Genomic DNA, 23,192 nt, shown 5'->3' on the forward strand with positions numbered 1-23,192 from the left:
ACTGAAATACAAAAGTGTGATTAGAACAGCTTTATTCTATGCCATCTTTAATACCACAGTGGTGCTCATTTGTGAATACAGAAACCCCAAGACATGTAATAAGGAAATAACACTGAAAATGTGTTTAAGGTGAGTAATACTTTCTTCCCCAAAACATTAGCACAAACCCGCAGCTACTGCACATGGTGCTGCTCCCTTCCTTGGTCTAGGTGGTGCAATTTCACACAAACAGTAAGGTGGAAAGTGATAAGGAACAACCTGCGCTAACCTTTACTATGACAAAATTGCATACTTACCCCATGTGGAGCACAGCACACTAAATGGTATCACTGCTGCCTAGCTGCCTACTTATGCATCTAGAAAACTGTGTTAAATGCAAGTGTTCCACTTCTCAAGGCCAAATACAAAGCTCTTTCAAATTCTCAGAAAGGTTATACATGGTACAAATCATTTATAACGCAGGTTCTCTTTCAAACAAGGCACAAAACATACTTGGCAATTCAAGAAAAAAATACAGTGACAAGCTTTGCTAACACAGTACAGAGAAAAAGATAAGAAGTGCAAAGGACGACAATTACCCCAATTGTCATCAGAAAGCTTTCATCCAGTAACTGATGGAAACAGATGCAGACCCACAGTTAAACACTGGGCAGAGCTCAGAGACTCCTGCTGAAGAGAGGAAGAAAGAATTACAGAAGCCAGAGGGGTCAAGGACACCGCAAGAAAGCCCACAGAAACACTAACCTGGCTCATAAGAACCCTGAATGCACTACCTAAGCCCGGTATATGTGATAGTTGTGTGGCTTGGTCTATCTGTGGGAGTCCCGGCAATGGGAGTAGGGGCTGTCCCTAACGCTTTGGCTGGCTTTCCATAACCTATTCCACATACTGGATTGCCTTGTCCAGCTTGAATGGGGGCGGAGAGGGGGGACGATGACTTGGTCTCACTGCAACTTGCAACTTAATTTGCTATGCTTTGTTGATACCCATAAACCCACGGGGCAGAGGGGAGGTGGGGGTGAGGGATGTAAAAATCAATGGATATATTGAATAGAAGAAAATAAAAAAGAAATGCGAAGGAACAAATAGGAAAATTCCAGCGATCAGACTAAATATTCATGCACCCTTCATCCTCAGCTTTGGACAGAGCAGTGCAGAAACAACACAGAATGGCAGCTGCAGAATTCTTCCCCGAAGCTCATCTGGAGAGCAGAGCCTTTGCTTCATAAAGCCCTGGAAACCACCCTGACTACAAGTGTCTGCTAAATACATTCCAAAAGTTCCTCGCAGACAAAACAGATAAAGATGAGAAGTACGATTTAAATGGAGCACCGCCATCTGTACTCTAACAAGTAAGGAATGAAAAACAGGGCGGAAGGCATTTGGCTTTTGCACCTAGTGCAGAATAAAGTAATTCACGTCCAGCTGAACAGACAGGAGTTCACTTGACAGCTTTTAAAATTGCCAGAGTAGGAAGTGTTCAGATTCAACAAATGAAAAAACCAAAAACAGAACCAACAAACCTCTCTGATAAGACTCAAAGACAAGAAAATCGTGAATGCAATCAGTTTCCATACATCCTTTCAAGCACCATGAGCTTACTAGATAATCCCGCAGGTGTACCTAGAACCTGAAGACACGTGCCTGTAATCACGGGTTAGCGAAATACAGTCTCTGCTGCTCTCACACTTTAGGTCGATGCCACCTCTTCCGTCTTCATGCTGTCAGTTCATGGCTGACCAACCATCTCCCTCTGTAGCAGTAAACAGTGCCATATCGCTTTCCTAACAGTTACTGCGATATTTCTAATGCTTGGGGTAGACGGCTCATAGAATTAAAGGCATAACTATGGGACAGTTTGACTACAGAAAACAAGATGATATTGAATATCTACTGTGTGCAAGGTACAGGTCTAAGCAATTTTCTTGTGTTAATTTCATTTAATGTTTACGTCAAGTCATTTGGACAGATACTATCAGGATCTTCATGTCATAGATGAGGAAACTGGACTATGGTAAGACCAAGCAATTTGTCCAAGGTCGGCTGACAGCTGCGGTCTGACAGAGCCGAATTTAAGCAAAAGTACTCACTCATCCTCCAAAATTATCTCCAGTTTATTAAATAAAATTATCTACTCCCTTTTTACTTACCCAAAAAAAAGAATAGCAGAAGAGGGCCAATGAAAACTACAGTATTTTCACTGAGCTTACAGAGCAATGCAGACTGAGTTGTTACTGAGCACTGTGTGTCTATCCTGGGATTGGTTCTGCTAGACCAGTCAGGAGGCCCGCAACTTTAGGCAATTAACCTAACTTTTTCAGCTCCCAACCCAATCTATAAGTGAGATTTAAAACTCCTCTGTTCCTTGTGAATTCTACCTCAGGGGAAATCAATCTTCAGGATGGACTGGGGAAGGTTTTTTTATAGCAAATTCTGGCTGATAAACTTAGAAGTAAAATATTAGCATCATTGCTTTGAGAAGACCATGCTATTGCCAAACCATCAGATGAGACAGCAAAGGTGAAGGCAGCTACGGCCACCAGTATGGCCCCTCAGGCGAAGAGAGTAAGTGTGAGAGTGAGTCTTGTAGGAAAGGCTCTTGATGGACAGCTGAAGCTGGCAGGACCAGCTACTTAGAGGGGAGACGAGAACGGGAGCAGAACAACACACCACAGATGGACACAAAGACAGACAATGAAACATTTACAGAAGGAGCTCGTTTATAAGCTAATAGATTAAAAATACAAACAAGGGGGCAGTGTAGCAAGCCTGCTGATGAGAATGTGTAATCATGACGGCTAATGTTTGTGTGTTTGTAGCTGCGCATGTCTGGGTGTTTTGACAGTCTGGGCAAAGTGGCTTTCACTCTCCAGTGTGAGTGGGCAGCATCCTATTTGTTGAAGCCTAAACTGAATGTAAAAGACAGACAGACTCTCCCTCACAGCCTACCTGGAGGACATTGTCCTGCTTCTGTCAGTAGCTGTCCTGACTAGGACTGTACTTGTCCTATGGCTAAAACTGAACTTCACCACTGGCTTTCTCTAGTTGGTAGACAGAGCAGAATCCGGTGGTGTTCAGTCTCCATAATTACATGACACAATTCTCCACAGTCACTCCCTCCCTCTGCGCACAATCCTCCCTGCACTTGTGTGTGTGTGTATGACTGGCCCTGTTTCTTTACAGAATTCTGACCTACACAGTACCACACAACCACACTTTGGAACAAGTTTTGGGGTTGTTGTTTTGTTTTTTCAATCAGCTAAAACAAACGAATAAAGGACAAGTTTACTGTCAGAAAAGGATAGGTGATTGTTTCATACGATGGATAAGAGGAGATCTGCATTTACATTTGCTTGTAATTTTTCATGTTAAAATTTAAAGCAATATTGTCACCCTGTCTCATAAGCTATTATAATGACTAAAAGCAGCTACAGCATACGTGTACAAGACGAATGTCAGTCTGAAAAGAAAAAGAGTTAGAAATCCATGTTCTAAATTAGGAGTTGGCAAACCACAACCAGCGCATAAGCTGAATCCAGTTGAGCACCTGGCTTACGGGTGACAAAGTCATGTGCGATCACAGCTCCCACCTGTGGTTGGCTTCCTGCCACTGAAGCAGAGCCGCTGCAGCAGGAGCCAAAATAGCTACTATTTGGCCTCTAAAGAAAGCCCACCGACTCAAGTTTAAATCCTGTGTTTGCACAGTAGCCGGACACTGAGAAACTGCAGCCTGTGGACCAAGAGTTCAAGGTCATTCTTAGAAAGAAAGGTGAACTCAAAGCTAGTATGTCCTAGGTGAGACCCTGTTTCAAATGGAAAATAGTAATACAGGTTGGTGTTTTTTTTTTATCTTTTTTTATTTAAACTTTACTGAGGATTTCTGCCTAATCTAGTTTCTCACAAAAGCAAACCCTCATCAAGGAAGGCTAGGTAGTTTCATAATTTTCTCCTAACATGGACAAATCATTTCATAGTCTCTGAGAGCCCATGTGAAAGAAAACAAAGTCAAAACAGTAAATAGGTAAAAAAAAAAAAAATCAAAGATAAAAATTATAATTCTGAATACCATTATTTTATTTCAAATTTCCCCAACTTTAATAAAATAACTTGAGGGAAGGAATGTAACATCTGGCTTCAACATATTACAACCAAGGGATGTTTCTTACTTGGGAGCAAGGTAAACACCACACTGCAAGTTCCCTCCTCTTAAACCTGGCAAAGAACACTGTAGCCCCAGGAGCCATTTCCAAACCTAAACTTAGGCATGTTTTGAGATAGTAATTTGAGCAGATTCTTTGACAGCCTTTGGCTTAACTTATATAACTCTGGGTTATACCTGTGAGCTGATTAGGAAGTTGGGGGCTGAGAAAAGCAAAGTTGCAGAGGAAAACATAAAGACATGGATGAATTTAATATGCAAGCTCACTAGCTAAAGGGCATAATTAAAACTACATCACTCCTTTAAATCTACATAATTACGTCTCAAAAGCATTCTCATTAGTATTTTATACTTGTCACTAAATCAGAGCCTCATGTCTACATGGTCAGGAAATAAACATAAAATTTAAAAGTTAAGTCAAATAAAATGTTTGCAGAACTTAATGGCTGAACTTTACTTTTAACAAGTGTTAAATAAAGCCAATCTGTCAGCCATCACTACTCTAAAACAAATCCATTATCTGAATATAGGTGAGTGAGATTTTAGCCACAAATTTCTGAGGGAAAAGTAACTGGATATGTTTAATAGACTATATCTTTTTTGTTTTGAAGACAAAGGCTGCTTTTTCTGATACTAACTCGACTTGAAGTCTCTACTAACCAGTAATTCCTTCCCTGTGCAATGATAACTGACGTTCCTAGTGATAAGCCTGAAGCACTTTAAATCATTAAAACTATGGAATTATGATCGGTTACATTGGTAGTGAGTGCACTTCATTATATTCTCATTATTTTGGCATTAGTAATATATCTAGGATATATAGGACAACTTCGAACAAGAAGCTGCTATACTCAAATCAGCTGCGCTAATGGAACGCTCTTATAGCATAGTCAATGGACTATGCATCAGGGAAATAATTACCTCCCTCAAAATTTGGGGCAGGATGTTGGCGAGAATGTCATTAAAGATTCAGGGCCAGGACTTGCAGAAATTATAAATTTCCTGTTAGGAACACAAGCAGCCTGTGGTAGACTTTCTGCCTCTCTGCTTCTGCTGACACCAATAAAGTCCTCTAAGACAGGAGGCCACAGTTCAGCCATGAAGCCATCACCATGGTCTGGAGAACAGTGACAGGGTAGGCTAGCACTGTGGCTGTAGGGACTGAAGGAACAGTAATTGTGCTGGTCAGCTTTTCATTGCCACAGCAAATACCTGAGATTATCAGCAACAGCAAGGCTTCTTTTGGTTCAAAGTTTGAATGCTCCAGTCAGTGATGCACTCACCAATGCATCCTGCTCCTGGGGCTTAGTGCATTGAAAGAGCAACGCTACCAAGAGGAGGAAAGGGTAACTTCTCACTATCCTCCCCAGGGCCTGAAGACCTCCTGCTAACAAGTCTGAAGCCTTCACCACCTCCCAATAGCAAGTGGGAAATGCTCCCTATCAAAAGAGCAGTGGTACACGTCTCAGGTTAAGTCAGACCACTCATGCTTCTGATTGCACAGGTCTAAAAGAAAGGCACGGCCTGAAAACTTCAAGGTTGAAGTATGAACCCATCAAAACAATGGAGTATGCCATTCCCTGAGATGAACTTGGAAAAAAATACAGTGGGTGATTTGCACCACAGACCAGGAGCTCAGGTTTCGAAACCTGAGATGATCTGTGAACTACATTTATATGATTCAGAACATAGATAACGAATAGCAAGACCTGAGCCATGCCTCGGAAACCTCAGCTATCCAAGGACGGTGCTGCTCTGCCCAGAGATTCTGAGCACCGATGTATCTGTATCATCTAGGATCTGCCCATCAAGTGTCCTAGGAACTCTGCTGACCCAGCTCTTCAGTTTATCATCATCAGTAAACCTACCTTGCTACCAGTGAAAAAGATGCTTTCTGTAAAGCCCCTCAGAAGGGACCATAAACTAAGTAGCTCTTTAGATACACTTCTGAGAAAGGTACAGCTTGCAGATTAAAAGCAAACAACAAGAACACCGACACATGGCCAAGGAAAGACTATGAATTCGCTGCAACAAGAAAAACACCAACCTTCCGTGGACATTTGATGCTCTAAGAAGAAGCTCGCTGTCTCAAAGAATTACCTTCCATGCCCCATTACAGAGACTGCAAAGAAGCCCACATGGAATTTCTTAGCACCCAGCAGAAATGCTTTCAATGAGATTTAATAACATCCAGCTTCTGCAAAGATTGAACAGAAGAATCATCCACTTGAGAAATGATTTTATGTCTTTAGCCAAAACACAATTTACAAGATCCTTTGTGATGTTACCAACAGCCTTTATAATAGAAACATACCACGGCTCAGGAAACACTGTCTCCCAATTCTAATGCTCACACACTACCATCATTCAGGACTCAATTCAAATACTAACTTCCCCAGGAAGCCCTCTGAGTCCCCCGGGTGAATATACGATTTCGTTCTTGAGCTTGCTCTCATGCTGTTATTACCACATTCTATTTCACATTAAATGGGAACTTAGGGGCAAGCAATTTAGATTCTCTGCTAAATAACAAACGCTGTTAATAAGTGGTATAGGAAGAATATTATTATATACAATCACCATATAAACTCCACCATTATCCTTACTGAAGCTGAGAGCAGACTTCTACAAAGGCACACAGATTATAATGCGCAGATGAGTCTGAGCTCTTATTTGATTCCAAAGTTCACATTCTCCAACTGCACTATGCTGCCATCCCAATCAAGCCGCACTGCCCTACTCAAGAGACTCGTGTTTGTTAAGCTATGAAAAACATCTGAGTACTCAATAAATGTTACTTGAATATAAAATCAAAATGTCTGTTCCTCTCAAAGAGCTTATAATTAACTGGAAGGTAATTCAAGAGTTATAATGAAATAGTAAGGACTTTGTATTCCATATTCTCTGCATATTCACATTCAGATTCATATTCTCTCCCTCCCTCTCTTTTTCTCCCTCCCACCTCCTCTACCCCCCTCCCCAGCTGGTCTTATGGATCCCAGTCTACCTGGCTTTCAACTAATGAATAAATTTATATAATTTTCAAGAAAACAGATGCGAATTTGAGGTAATCATAGATTTTATATAAAGACAAATTATGTTTGCATAGATTACATGAACACAAAACTAGGAAAACGTGGGGGATTAATAGGAGGGAGGAGGGTGAAAAGGGAAGGATAAAGTTACAGAGAGTATATGCTCAACCTACAGTAAATACCTTTTTGAAATGTCTTCATGTAACAGTAACATGTCTGTGTGTGTATATATACTTATATATACATATATAATGCTGATTTTTAACAAATACATAAAGGTAATAAAAAGATACTCCATGAAATCTTAAACTTTTTTTTTTTTTTTTTTTTTTTTTTTTTGGTTTTTCGAGACAGGGTTTCTCTGTGGTTTTGGAGCCTGTCCTGGAACTAGCTCTTGTAGACCAGGCTGGTCTCGAACTCACAGAGATCCGCCTGCCTCTGCCTCCCAAGTGCTGGGATTAAAGGCGTGCGCCACCACCGCCCGGCTTAAACATTTTTTTTGTAAGAAGCTATATATTCACCACCATCTCTTCCTAAGAGCATCAGGCACATTAACAAGACTGACTTCCACTCAAAAGTTAGCTGCAGTTCCATTTCCTCATCAGTCTAACCCAGCGTACCACTGGCATGAATAAATGACTGAAGTTGGAATCTTGGGTTAGGGTGCATCATAGCTCAGTAGTAAAGGGCCTGCCTAGCATGCATAAGGTAATGAATTAAACCCCCAGAAGGTATGAATAAAATAAGTAAGTTAAAGGTACCTGCTTTTCATTTGATTTTTTTAAGGCACTGAGTAGGGGAGATAGAATAGATAATTATGGATGAGGGATGGGGGGATTTGGAATAGGTTAATTCTTTTGCGAACACCTCCACCTCCCACACAATGACCTCAGTAACCAGAAACTGAGGCTGTCTTCCTCACATCCAACAAGGGTCTGGACAGACCACAGACACTCAGCAGCAGCTGTGACTGAATACACACGCTATGCAAGGACCTCAGTGTCTGGCTGCTGCAAAACTGAAGGGAGTAAGAGAGAGGGAACTGGTAGCGAAGTGTTAGACTATGAGGAACTGTCTTGGTCAAGTTATTCAAAGCTGGAAGACCCAACCTAAATGTGGGTGGCATCTTCTAATAGCAATATATATAAAAGGAAGTCTAAGAAGAAAACAGCTTTTAATATCCACTTGCTTTTACTCTGACCACAAGTTCATCTACATTGTTGCGGTTGTTGCTACGGTGGTATTATTTTGCTGGTATGAGAACCCTGCATTTTCAGTCTTCCAATGTGCACTGAAAACCAAAGGTTCTCTGGGAATCCTCTAGGCCCTCAGCACCAGATTAGGGCTTCTGAAGCATAAAGCCTTGGGGTTTAACAGCTACTAGGTTCTCAGCCTCTCCAGAATGAGACAGCCACTGTTGGACTACCCAGACAGTACCGTGCAATCCAATCTCACACGTTCCCTTTTAATACCTATTCATTCTATCCGTTCTTTCCCACTAGAGAACCCTCATATAGTTACATAACTTGTATAGAGCAGAAAAACTATGCCCAAGCCCAAGCCTGCATTCTCTGAGGTCGGTACTTCTCAACCCCTTTCATGTCACCTAGCACATATAAAATGACTGAGGAAATATTCTAGAGGAAAAATAAAGCACTGTTTACAATCAAAGGAAACGAGCTATGAGTACTGAGGTCTGGCCTAGCTTCCCGAGGGTTCCTGGGATCAATCCTGGAGTATATTGGAGATGCATTAGCAGTGCATTAGTTGACACTCTGCTGTACAATTCATTTAGCATTTCTAGGCCCTAGCATGTAGTGGGCCTTTAAATACACGCATGGATCATTGATGAAGGACAGATCATTGTGCCTGAGTTGCCCACACAGTCAGACGGAAGAATAAGGAAGAGGGGAAGACGTGCAATGTCTATTTTCTGGATAAGCCAGTTAGGAACTTGAATATTTTAAGGGTCGTTCACAGAACAATTTTTCTCAGTCTTTAGTGAACATCAGCTTCATGTGGAAGGGTTGAAGACACAAACTATAGGCCCTGTTCCCAGACCTCGATATATATAGTCACACCTCATGAGCAAAAATACTTTCTTCTTTGGTAATAAGTTGAACAACTCAAGTCTAACCTATGTCACTGCCTGCTAAATTCTGGGACAAAAGATAAGCTTTTTAAATAGTTCTAAATGTTCCTTGATTCAGTTACAACAGAATATAGTTGACCCTGAATACGGCATGCAAGGACCAAAAATTGCAGCCATTAAATGCGCTATGTTGTGCTTAATGTCCGGCTGAAGCAGAAGGCAACTGACACGCCCACCACTGGATGAAAGGGTACTGTGCCGTGAATTCTTTATGATTACACAGTTCGCCTTAATTCTAGTGACCTAGCGATTTAATAACCAAGTTCCAAGTAAACAAACATTTCAGGATTCTTTCCACACTTTAATACAAGTTTGAAACTAAGGGAGGAAAAATAGGTGATGGCAGCCACTAACAGGCATCTCAGAGCTCCAAGGAGTTTAAGAGACCCATGGAGGCTCCTGAGGGTGACACAGACATGGAAAAGGCATCTGTAGAGCCTCAAGTAGCTCTGGAACAACTTTTTAAAAAAGCAACTCTTATGGGAAGATGCTTCAAAAAGTGGACTCATGAAACTGGAAAGAAAGATGGCAGCATAGAGCCATGTACGGCAGAGAATGATGAATCTATACCATTCTATAGATTCTATATCTATATATCTATGCCATGTCTCAACCAACAGGCTGCAATCACAGAGATCATGTCTGATGAGCCCTTGAGGGGCCAGCACCAACAATAGGGAGATGGCCTGGAGCCCTATAGAAACAGGTCAATACTGAATAGAGCCAGCCTTAGGCCTGCCTCTGCTCCGAGCACGGAACCTGCAGCACTCACTGTCCACAGTCGACAAGCACAACAGTTGTGCCCAACACTTGGCACCAAGGACAGGAAGGTGTGCAGCAGCCTGGAGCTTCTGCAGAAACACGTTATTACTGAATAGTGCCTGTGCTAGGCTCACTTGGAACCACTGTGGCTGCAGCCTGCTCTGCCTGCCTTGCTGAGAGAGAGAGAGAGCACAAGACTGTGGTGCAGCCCATAGGCTACAAGCACAAAGGTTGAACCGGACAAGCCTGGGGGTGGCTGACATCAAGAGCAGGGAGGTGTGTGGGAGTCAGGAGCTGCAACAGTCTGGAATTTGCATGGAACTTGCCCTTGACACCCTGCCTAGTTGCAACATCACTCTGACTCTGGGCAACAGCAGAATATACGAGCCGAGTCTAGGCAATGGTTCAATATTTATGGTGCTTCAGAAACCAGAAAACTTGAACCAGACCAAAGACTCATGCAATGAATATTTGTATGTAAAGCTGTTTGGGCAAAAAAACATAGTGTGTGACACACTGCGGCATGCAATGTCAATACCGCAGACACGTATGCATCGGAGAGGTGGGAAAGGTGGAGGAACAGAGCAGTGTGCAATGGTGGTGGCAGGTGCGAGAGAAGGCACAGTGGACGGGAACATGTCACTGCTGAGCAGGGCCAACAGGGCGGTGTGCAGGGGCCTGGAGCTCGCACATACTCGGCCCCCAAACATGCTGCCCAGTTACACTATCGCCTGGTTTTGAGCAACGGCTAGGTTGTTGGAGATGAGGAATGGTTGGCTCATTTTCTGAATTGAACCTCCTCTTACAGAGGCATTTCTCAATTGAGGTTCCCTCCCTTCAGATGACCCCAGCTTGTATCAAACTGACATAAAACTAGCCAGTACAACACTCATTAAAGTTTCTGTTAGAACATTCTCCATATCCATCCAGCAAAGTACTGTGACAGCACTGTAAGCCAACCCTTTCTGCACCTCTTTAGACTAACAAAAAGCTGTTAGGTTGAAAAGAGTACCACAACTTAACAGACCATAGTTGATTGTACTTTGTATATGTAAGAAAAGAGAACACTGAGAAAAACATGACCATTTGTTTACAAGTGCAGATTGTATAGCAACAGAACCTAAGTGCAATATAATCTTAGTCAAAATAGTACATTTGCTATAACCAATAAGCTAATAAAAATATAAACTCTTATCTTCTTATAGTGAAAATTAAAAATTATCCACTAATTTCTTTTTACACCAAATTTTAAAGTGTGTGAAGAAAAATCTTGTAAGAAAAACATTAAACAAATGGGTTCAAAATAAACTTTACAGTGCTGCTGCTGCTGCTGCTGCTGCTGCTGCTGCTGCTGCTGCTGCTGCTGCTGCTGCTGCTGCTGCTGCATGGACCTTCTCAAATACGAGACAAGGTGACCAAAAGGCAAACTAAGTCTGAGACCTGTCCCTGGTACTTCTAAAAGCTTTACATATGTGGGTAGAAGCTCAACCACTGGAAGCCCTTCAGCCCTGTGGTAAGAGCTGGGTCAAGCCACAGTGGGAGAACATTTTGGCAAGGTGACGGTGTCAAGAGCAGGGTTTGGTATGTCTGGATTATGCGAGCCACAGAAGAATGTAAACCTCAGAGTCAGGATGCTGGTTCACAAGAAGGCAAAATTTTTTGAAATTGTGTCCATGGCCAGGGGAAAGTACCAGACTGACCCACTGTAAGAAATCAATAAAACACTTGCCCTTCCTTTGTTCACTAAGCAGTCTGGTCAGCAGGTCTCAGCAGGTACAGGGCACTGCCCCACAGCCTCACAATCCCGGTTGATCACGGTTGTTCTCTCACTTCCACATGTGCCCACACGCATGCACGCATGCACACACACACATACACACCACACATACCACACACCACATAGCACACAACCCACACACATACACAATATACACACACACCACAAAGCACACAACCCACACACATACACAGAACATACACACACACACACACATACCCCACACACAAATCACACATACACTATTTTTTTTAAGTTGGGTATAGTTAGTGAATGCCTGCAATCCCAGCGTTGGGATGGTAGGGAACAGAGTCTCTCTGCCCCGACAGTCAAACTGAAAAAGCCAGCTCCAGGTTCATGAGAAACCTGTCTCATAAAGGAAGTGGAGCATAATAAAGACACCCAACATCAACCTTGGGCCTCCACGTGAACATAACATGTGTACACATGCATGGCTCACACAGACAACCAAATGTCTAAAACCTGAAATTATAGGAACAAATTATATCATTTTTAAATGCTACAATATTATGTAACAAATTCAAATCACCTTTCAAAGATTAGTTAATAACACGGAAAACCATAAAAGTTTTATAGCGGGGTGTGGTAGAGTAGTAGTTAGCTACCTGAACTTGAGATAGTACCTAAACACTAATTACTTCTTAATGGGAGAAGGAAAACAAGTAAATTTTTCTGCAGTTTTCATACTTTCCATAGTTAGAATACTTTAAAATAAAACAAACATAATAGGAGTATAAGAAATATTCTAAACTGTTCAAATAAAGATTTATTGAGTCATATATTTAAAAGTTCCTAGACAGTTCTCAGGAAAGAAGTTTTTAAAACAAGTCTGCAAGATGGACAAGAACTTTTCACAATATTAAGAAGGTCTAGGGGCTAGGGAGATGATCAGTGATGACATTCAATGCACAGCATGGGGACCACATAAAAGCTGGGAACAGTGGTGTGTGTCTTTAACCTAGTGCTACAGGGGTGGACACAGGAAGATCCTGAAGACTCGCTGGCTAGCCAGTCAGGCTGACATGGCATGCTCTAGGTTCAGCGAAAGACCTTGTTTCAAAACCAATGTGGAAGCCACAGAGGGAGACACCTGACCTCAACCTTTGGAGCACACCCCCTACACACACCCATCCCCCTCCACACACACACACAAACAGTCAGATTTTTAAATAAAGTATATAACGAGAGACATGTACTGTTACCCTAAAATTCCTATTTTGAAGCTTTAGTCCCAAGTGCGACTGTATTCCAAGAGTGTCTTTAAGAAGGGGAAGCAGGGTGCAGTAAGATGCTACGTGTGTAGTTGACACAGTGCAACTAGAGTCCTTGCAGCAGCGGTGGCGGCAGTGGTGGCACTCACAGAGAGAAAAGACTGCATGAATAGGTCAAACCTCAAGCCATGGGATCAGTCCTCAGAAGAAGCAACATCTGCCAAAACCCTGATTGGAATTTCCAGATTCCAGAACCACAAGAAACTAAGTATCTGTTGCTTAAGCCATTGAACTGGGAATTTTGTTACAGCAGCTTTAGAAAGCTAATATGAGACAACATATTTACTTATATAAACATTCTTCATTATGCAAGTTCAGTCCACTGAGGACATGCTTACTTAAGAAGATACCTTTCCCAGGTTTTTGTTTGGTATTTGCTAGGTTAACATGTGAATTTCTTCTTATATAAACCAAGACATGTGCATCTTTTATACTTTTCAGCTGTGTTTCAGTGCATACTTTAAAAAAAGAACTTCTGGTTTCATTCTAACAAAAGCTCATTTGCTATTGCTCTACATATTCAGTGTTACCTTGTCTGGATCCATCTTTCCTCTGATAAACTCTTGCTTCCAGAACTGCAGTGCCTGTTCCAAAGTTAGGCCAATGCCCTTCAAGAACAGGCCATACTGCATCCGGCCTCCATGACGAAGATGGTGATTTTCCCTCAAAGCCTTGTGCAACTGACGCATGCAAGGTGGGAAGGATTTGGTAGAAAGCTACAAGAAAAAAAGCAAGTTTAGGTAATGGTGAAGATATACTAGGTCCCCTATTATATCTGCAGTGGTTGTAAATTTGGGATAAAGAACAGTATGGCATGTTTGAGGACTGGCTTCTTGCCAGTTCCTCACACTTGGTTTGGGAACATCAATGACAAGCACAGTCTAGACCTTGAATACGCTGCAGTTTGTTTAGTCATATGCTCACGGGATAGCATTATGTCCTTTCCACCTTTTTATTACAAACAAAACTACTCTGAATATTCTTAGAGGGTTTATGTGGACATAATATTCCATTTTTCTAAGAAAAAGATCTGAAAATATAACTGCAAAGTAGCAAATTGATTCATAACAAACTAGACATAAAGGAGAATATGAAATTAAAAGAAACAATTTCAAAGAGAAAATCAAATAAGTATGTTTAACCAATAGTTTAAAAATGTAGGTTTTAACATTTTAGTGTCAAAAACAAAGTATCTTTGCTTGTTTTTAAATTCAGTTTTTTTTTCTTCAGTCACAGTCTCAACCTCGTTTCCTCTAACTCCCTCAAATGCATCCTTGCACCTAGGATGTGAGTTTCAACAGGGCACGCCTGCCAGCTCACCATAGAAGGAGGACCGGGCCTTGCTTTGTTTGACTTTGCTGCTCCCTCTAGTGGCCATGTAGTGTCTCTCCGTAAAGAGCAACTAAATTTTATCCTCAGCACTTAGCACCACACAGACCTGTATCTTTTTCTGTGGGGGACAAACAGAAAGCCTTTTGGGTCATTTTCACATAACTACTCTGGTTCTTTCTTAATTAAAAAAAAAAATAGTGCATGTTCAGTGTCCTTAGTGTAAGCCCACACCATCCCCAATGCCTACTGATAGAACAGATTCTATTCAGTATTTTAGAAAACAAGGTGACAAAGCACAGTTCCTTCCTAAACAAAGGAACAATACATAGACTACTATGGCTGTTACACAGACCAAATCCTGACAACAACTTGAGTAATGAGGACGGCAACAAAGACATAAGCCAAAAGCCGGAGAAGCCAGGAGGACTGATTTGTCACTGTTCACATTTCCACTCTGCTGACACCGTCTAGAGGACCCGCCCCACTCTCGAGTGATCTAGTTACAGCAGGCAGTCCCCCAATTCAACCTCTCCTTCCTCTCTCTGTTCTCAACCACCTAGAATTTACTGAACATTTGAACATTATTATGTGTGTGGCCCTCACAATTACCAGTAGAGAAAGAGGTCACAGATCCCCTCCTGGAGAAGTTTACACTCTGGTGCAGACAATGGGCATGGACATCAGAAGGTGAAAATGGTGTCAAAGTTCTGAGAACACAGCAGCAGTGGGATCGAGTGTGGACTGGGAGAGAGAATGCTGGGAACAGAAGACTCTGAGGAAACCACACTTCAACTAAGACAGATTTCAAGCTTGATTCTGCTTACGTGAGGATCCGAGAATACCATTCATGTAATGAAAATAAAAAACTCCAAGAAGGAATAAATATGGTATACTAGAGCACAGTGAGAGAGTCAAGGAATGAATAGAGAGTACTAGAACACAGTAAGTGAGCCACGATAAAGTAGAAGGCAGGCCGTAAGCACCAGCATGCTGATCATTTCAAAGGAACTCAGGCTACTACACTCTACAGGGACTATAAGCAGCAGGAATGGAAGCAGGAAGAACACTTAAGAGAACCTAATGGCTGTCCACAGACTGAAAACGAAGACAGTTGAGCACAGGGTTGGCCACAGTAAGACAGCAGTGGAGACTGAGCTGACAGGAACTGTAAGGACAGGATAAGGGATGCTGCAGAGGGCAGCAACAACAGATGCAGTGCCATGCAAATAAAACAGCATCTGGGGGTGAATCCGTTCTAGGTCATGTTAGCTAGAGCCCTAACAGGGAAGGCTCAGAAGAGGTCTGTACTCTAAGAAAGGCACTAGGTCCATACAGTCCCCATCTGAAGAGGGACACGGGGACAATAGGGCCAATGACAGATACAGATTTCAGTACAGAACAACCTAGAAGGAGCAGTCCACGACCAGCAAATACCAAGAGAAATATTGATGGCATGGTGTTATAGGGACAAAGCAACAGAGTCAGTGAGCACTTGGCTGAGGAACTGCAAAGTAAAACAAGGCAGATGTGAACATGTGTTAATGCGGATGGACGTCTCCATTAGTGCCAGTGAACACTTCTGGGTAACTGCACCCACACTTACATACTCAAGTTTTAACCCATTACCCAGAGTTTGACTATATCTGGAAAGAAATCCCTAAAAGAGGCAATTAAGTTGCATGATGTCATTATATTATAAAAGATGACTACTGTACATAAAAGAAGAGAAAGAACAAGGCTATATAGGCCAACAGTGGGGAAACCATCTCATGAGACAGGAAAGCAGTGGTCTATATAGCAAGGAGAAAGGCCCCAGAAAACCTTGAGCTTAGGCTTCAAACCTATGGTATTTAAGTCACCAATCTATAACATTTTGCTATAATGGTTCTAGCTAACTAATACACGTCATTTTTCCTTTTCGAAATGTGTGTATTTAAATGTAAACACATAAATGGCACTTAATGACTGTTATTTAAAGGAAACCCATTTTCCAATAATCAAATTTTTTTTAAAAATTGTAAACAATTTCCCTTTAAATTTTGTTTTCTTCCAATTAAAAAAAAATCACATATATAAGATATGCGACTTTCCTAAAAAAATAATCAGAAGCATACGGTACTGCTCCCCATCTTTCCAGCAGGGGTCTCTAGTTGAAACCAGTCTGCTTTAATCGGGGCCGGTGCTTACCGAATCAATCTGATCTAAGGCAATCTTCCCCGTGTTCTTCTGGGTGCTGTAATCTTGGCCAGTGTAAGAATGACTGGAAAACAAAGCAGAACAAAATACTAAAATGGGATCTGTGAAATACTTTCATCTCTTCAAAGAGAATTTTTATTCTAAGATCAAAGTTATAATAAGAAAACACTTTACACATGAACCTCAGCAGAAAATCAAGTACTTTAAATGTATTTAATAAGTCACATACAATGAATTACTTACAAGAAATACACAATATAGTGCCAGCCTGGATTTCCTGATTCCTACCCCAGGGCACTGCTTTCACTTCTCACAAGCATAATCCATACAGTAAACACTTACATCTCTTTTACTCAGGCCTTATTAAAACACTGCAGCAGAACAAAGAGGAAAGGAAAGCTGCTGCGATCAGAAATCACCCTTGACAACACCTCTAGGCATTTCATCTGCCTACTCGCATGCCGTGTCCTTCTCTGTCCAACGGGGATGATGGGACCCTACCTTCAGTGCTGACATGATCCAAATCGAAATCATTTTTGTTAAAGGCCTGATAAACAGTAGTAGTTGGCATTCAATAAAATATTTAACAGTGCTTAGCGTGCAAGGAATCCCCGTGTACATTCTCTAATTAAATCCTCACATCCATTCAGGGAGAACATCTAATTTACACTAGCAAATGAGGAAACAAGAAATGTGTTAGGATCAAGTCTGCCATGTAGTCAAATGCAAACTTGTCTCTTCATTCCATTTCTTCAGGATGTTATCATCCTCTTCCTACAACAAATGCCTCTGTGGTGTCCTTTACAAATATGGAAACACGAGTTGATACATGTTATCTAAAGCCATTCATCTTTTGTAACTTTTCAAATCCTTGACAAAAGCTACCATCCATATCCAAAGATCCCATTGCATCCAGTTTGCTAGATCACATAGGAAAATGTATACAGTCAAGCCATGACTTATACAGCTACAACTAAAGAAAACCCTGGAGAGTCAAGCTAATCTTAAAGAACTCCAGACTCTCTATTTCACATCTACTAGGTTCAGACTTTTCCTGCAGAACCACACACATGCTCTTTAAGACACTGTTCTTTCCACAGTTGACTGATTTTACTGATTAAACAACAGATATGAATTATGAAACAAGCCTACAGGAGTGTGTTGAGATGTTGCAACTGCCCCATGAGACAGACCATCAAGCCTAAGCCTTCCTCTTCTGTGAAGTAACGTGTCATTTGCTCTGGCATATTCCACCAAGGATATTAACATGATGCACACAGAGATTATGCTACGTGAAACCCGCAGCTGTTATCTTAATGATTTACACTATTTTGGCAGGTTTATGTGTATAGAGTGTATGTGCATGTAGGCTCACATGTGTGAGGGTGTTCATGGGTATGTGTGTACATATTGTGAAGGCCAGAGGTAATGTCATGTGTCTTTATCTATTGTTCTCCACTTTATTTGCTAAAGCAGGGTCTCTCACTAAACTGGGGATTCCAGGATAGATCCAGCTAGCCAGCTTACCCTGGGGAGTCCTTGTCTCCACTCCCAAGTGCTAGGATTGCAGATGGTCACAGTGCCTAGTAGGTCACATTTTTTGTTTGTTTGTTTGGTTGGTTTGTTTGTTTTGTTTTTTAATATAGATGCTTGGGATATGAACTCTAGTCCTCAGACTTGAACAGCAAGCATTTTATCAACTTAACCATCTCCCCAGCTCCTGTTTTACACTGTTATATGGGCACAAAAGACCATTATTTCTGTAAAATCACAGGAATAGAAAACCTACTTTCCCATTTTACAGCAGAACAAAGAAGCACCACAGGGGAATGGAAATAGTACAAGGCTACAAGTCTAAAGACCTTTCTTCTTCCGTGCTTTAAATCACTAGTTATAGAACTGGAAAAGTCAATTACCCTGTTTTGTCATCAGTCTCACTTGTAAAATGGAATTATGGATGCCAGACTTGACTAGAAATGCTAGAGAAAGTAAATGATATGGCTTATTCAAAGTGCTAATTAAAGTAAGTAACGTGTATTCCAGTACAACAGAGCAATTGCATCCTTTACCAGTAAATAGAGAGAAGGCAGTCAGTACGGCAGTCAGTATGAGTCTAGAGGAGACATCACCCAGCTCTTTACTAGGCCATACCTTTGACCCCTGCAAACCTCAGTATCCAAATGCATTAATGAAAATGGTGATTCCAATCATCTAAAAGAGCTGTTCTAATCAACAACTAACAAATACATAAGTAGTGGTGCGGTAATACACAGACATGTCTGTGTATTTATGGTCCCAAGAGAGAAAAGTAACTAACTTCATTGCTTAGATGGTTATTGATAAAACACAGTCAAATAATTACTTCACCATAGGAACTTGTCTTGGTCAGATGAATGAGTTAAAAAGAATACAAAAAGAAGAAACACAGGCAGAGCACAGCAGCTACACCTGCAGTCTAGTGGGCTGAGGGGACTTGGAATCTGAGCTACACAGCAGAGATGAAGCCAGTGAGGAGAAGTGGGGGGAATATATATTTGCCAAAAATGGAAATCATTTGTATAAGATGCATGATTCTAAATATTATAAAACACCAACTAATTTCCATGGAAAGGAGGATTACAACATAAGAACTACACGGAGGGTAAGTACAGCATACATATCACACACACAACACAGAAAGGAGGTCACTAGCCACATACAACTACATATGGACTCCACTGGAGGGAATGACAACAAGGGATATTAGAAATGCGATTTCTCCTCTCATCTGTGATAAAAGGGGATTCTTCTGTCTTGACTAATAAATAAGCAAGATACTGGGTAAGCTGGTTATGACAGACAGAGTTGACATGGAAAGGGTAGGTTACTGCATCCAGACAAATGATGGGAAAGCCTTGGAAGCCATGCTCTGTAGGCAATGAAAGGCCTTGAGAATATCCAAGAATCAAACTGACATCATCAGGTTCACAGTTAAGAGCAGAGTGAAGAAATGAGCAAAGAAGAGAGGAACTGGACAGTAGAAACTATTGGGAAGAATATTGCCTAAAGGCTAGGCCAGAGAAGTTGAAAGCTTGGCTTATCTCAGTAGATGGACTTAGGTTTTTCTGGGGAGGAAAGAAATAGATACAACTTAAGGGGGAAGACAGAAAAGTCAAGAATCACAGGGAATTTATAGCTGAGTTACTTGAGTAAGTCCAAGATACAAATTCACCTTCAAAGGAGAAAACCTAATGAAATAAAACAACTTCAAGTGTAAACTATGAAAGAATAATTTAAATGTAAGTTAGAAATCTTAAAAAGCTCTGCTCTGGCTTGAATATAAAATGTCACCCACAGCTCAGGCCAGTGAGAAGGCTCAGCGAATAATGACAAATGTCTTCAAGCCCAATGGCCTGAATTCAACCTCTGGGACTCAGATGGTGAAATAAAGGCTGTCTTCTGCTCTCCACACACACAAACACTAAGCAAACAAATGGAAAGATATTGATGCCCAATCTCCAGCTGTGGTGACTGAAATTTGTACACTACTAAGCGTGGACCTGAAAGGTTATACCCGCGTTCCCACCTCCCTACCTCACCTCTGCACCTCTCCACCTCTCTCCCTCCCCATCTTTCTGTCCTACTGAGGGTCTCTGCATCCTGGTCCACGGGGATGCTAAGAAGCTCTCCCACATGCTCTTGAATCTTGAGCTCTACCTTCCCTTCCCCAACACAATGAAACCAGGGCCGAAATCTAGGTTCCCTGTGAAGTTGTGTTGGGTATTTATGGTCCCAAGAGAGAAAAGTAACTAACTTCATTGCTTAGGTCATTGGAGTATTTCCAGGACTGACTTTCCTGGTTTTTTATTGTGAAGCACTGACAGCAATGCAAAGATCAAGACACAAACAAAACACAAGCAAGCGATGCTGCCACAAAGAATAAAAATCCTTACAGTTCTTACTAGGTCATGAGATAGCAACTTTGGCTTTTACATGGAGTGCCAAAGCCAAAGCTCCTGAAGGGGACTGTTGCAGGTAACCCAGAAATGCGAGCCACATCTCTATTATATCCAGAGAGCTCTCGACTTCATTATTGTAATGCTTCTAAATGAAAGGAGACACGACACTGGGTAACTCTCTGTGTATTCTTATTTTATAAATTTTAAAAATGCATCCGTTTTATAAATTTGTCATGCTGATGTTAGATAAAAAGAAACAGTAACAGCAATTTTGCCTTTTTTTAATTTTTGAGAGTATAACATAATTACATCATTTCCCTCTTCCCTTGCCCCTCCAAACCCTCTTATATCCACCTCCTAGCTTCCCCTCCAGATCCTCTTATATCTACCTCCTGTCTTGCCCCCTCCAAACCCTCTTATATCCACCTCCTAGCTTCCCCTCCAGATCCTCTTATATCCACCTCCTGTCTTGCCCCCTCCAGATCCTCTTATATCCACCTCTTAGCTTCCCCTCCAGATCCTCTTATATCCACCTCCTAGCTTCCCCTCCAGATCCTCTTATATCCACCTCCTAGCTTCCCCTCCAGATCCTCTTATATCCACCTCCTAGCTTCCCCTCCAGATCCTCTTATATCCACCTCCTAGCTTCCCCTCCAGATCCTCTTATATCCACCTCTTAGCTTCCCCTCCAGATCCTCTTATATCCACCTCCTAGCTTCCCCTCCAGATCCTCTTATATCCACCTCCTAGCTTTCTTTCAAATTCATGCTTTTTTCATTCATTGTTGAATAGCAGCAAATTTGTTAGGAATAATTTAAATAGGAGGCACACATGCTAACACAACAGAAAATATCCATTCTGAGGATGCTTCGTGGTCACCACTGTTCAGTTTTAAACAAGGCAAAAATCAATGACCATAAAAGCTGTTTAATTCCTAACCTTTTATATCACAGTGTCATTTCTTCCAAACACAGATTTTTAAAAACTATTTTAATGGTTCACTAAAGTCATATTGTATCCATAATCATTATCTTGCCAAATACAAAAAGCAAGGTTTCATTAACTAGTCAGAGAATCTTGAAAATGGCTCTTTTTATGTCTTAGCTGAATCACCAATTTGCCATAAATATAAAACGAAGGAGACAAACTATACACCAGTTGGTTCATTCATAAACACAAGTAGTAAAGGTTACGAATTCCAATAGTTTACTTGTGCTTTCTATACGTAAGTTACCTTCTACTTGCCGGAGCAGCCTGTACAAAAGCTCCTGAAGTACAACAGCTTTCTGGGGTCACAGAAAGTAGCAAAAACAGGAAGGATGTGACTCCATGGCCACTCGGTTGCATTAGAATATGTTCTGAAGATACTGGGCTGTAAAAGGAGAGTGTCCTTTTGCTAAGATGGAACAGTGCTGTGTGCCAGGAAAATAAACCTGGTCACTGCCTTAACAAAACTGACCAGTGAATAAGATGCAGGAGGAACTCATCTTTAAAAAATGTTTATAAGCCAGGTGGTGGCACAAGCCTTTAATCCCAGCACTTGGGAGGCAAGGGCAGGCAGATCTGTGAGTTCGAGGTCAGCCTGATCTATAATATGAATTCCAGGACAGTCAGGGCTCTGAAACCCTGTCTCAAAAATAACTAATTAATGCTATCTAGTGGGTCTTCTACTGCACATACTGGCTTTGTGGGAGCCTAGGCTGTTTGGATGTTCACCTTAATAGACCTGGAAGGAGGTGGGAGGTCCTTGGACTCCCCACAGGGCAGGGAACCCTGACTGCTCTTCGGGCTGATGAGGGAGGGGGAGTTGATTGAGGGAGGGGGAGGGATATGGGAGGCGGTGGCGGGAAGAGACAGAAATCTTAAATAAATAAATTTAAAAAAATAAATAAATAAAAAATAACTAATTAATTAAGAATGCTATTAGACACTCGGACTCAAATAAGTTTCTCCCTACAACTCAGTTGTTGTCCTTATATAACAAATCCTAATTACTAAATTACAAGACAAAACAAGAAACACTGCTCAGGCCAAGAACTGTTGCCACAGGCATTCCTGGTAGCACCTCAGTTAACCTAAGGAGAGATAATTCCTCACAGATATCCGCACAGGCTAACCTAATCTAGACACTCCCAGGCAGGCCCAGAGACTTGTCTCTGTCAAGTTGACAATCAAGATTAACTATCACAATCCCAAACCCATATTTATATAACCAAGTTTATAGGGTACTACCTTTCACCCTGTTAAATCAATGCAATATTGGGGAATATGGGTGTGATAAGTAACTGACACAAAAAGACAGATAACTCATTCACAATGAAGTAGTTTTTCCAAAAATCTCATACAAATATCTAATTTACAGAAAATATAAATATCTAAATAAATAAGCCATTGAGTATCTAAAGTGATAAATCTGGAAAACACATCTGTACACATGCACCTATGACTCCCAAGTGAGAGGCGGACCTTCTGGACTTGGCAGAAGCACAGAAATGTAGGTGCTATTGGTTGCACATGCATAACAACTGAACACTTACACCCTTGGTGGG

General features: G+C 41.4%; 1 protein-coding gene across 3 annotated transcripts in view; it reads right to left on the minus strand.

Annotated features, from left to right (window-relative positions):
• Positions 1 to 23,192, minus strand: part of Prim2 (DNA primase subunit 2) — a 250,298-nt gene that overhangs the window by 43,586 nt on the left and 183,520 nt on the right. For all 3 annotated transcript variants that reach the window (XM_057794656.1, XM_057794657.1, XM_057794658.1), the window contains 2 exons: positions 16,697 to 16,769; positions 13,708 to 13,893 (listed from right to left, as the gene is read on the minus strand). In XM_057794656.1, coding sequence (XP_057650639.1) covers positions 13,708 to 13,893; positions 16,697 to 16,769 — 259 coding nt within the window. The remainder of the gene's footprint in view (positions 1 to 13,707; positions 13,894 to 16,696; positions 16,770 to 23,192) is intronic.

Source organism: Chionomys nivalis, chromosome 19, assembly GCF_950005125.1.
Source record: "Chionomys nivalis chromosome 19, mChiNiv1.1, whole genome shotgun sequence".
NCBI lineage: Eukaryota > Metazoa > Chordata > Mammalia > Rodentia > Cricetidae > Chionomys > Chionomys nivalis.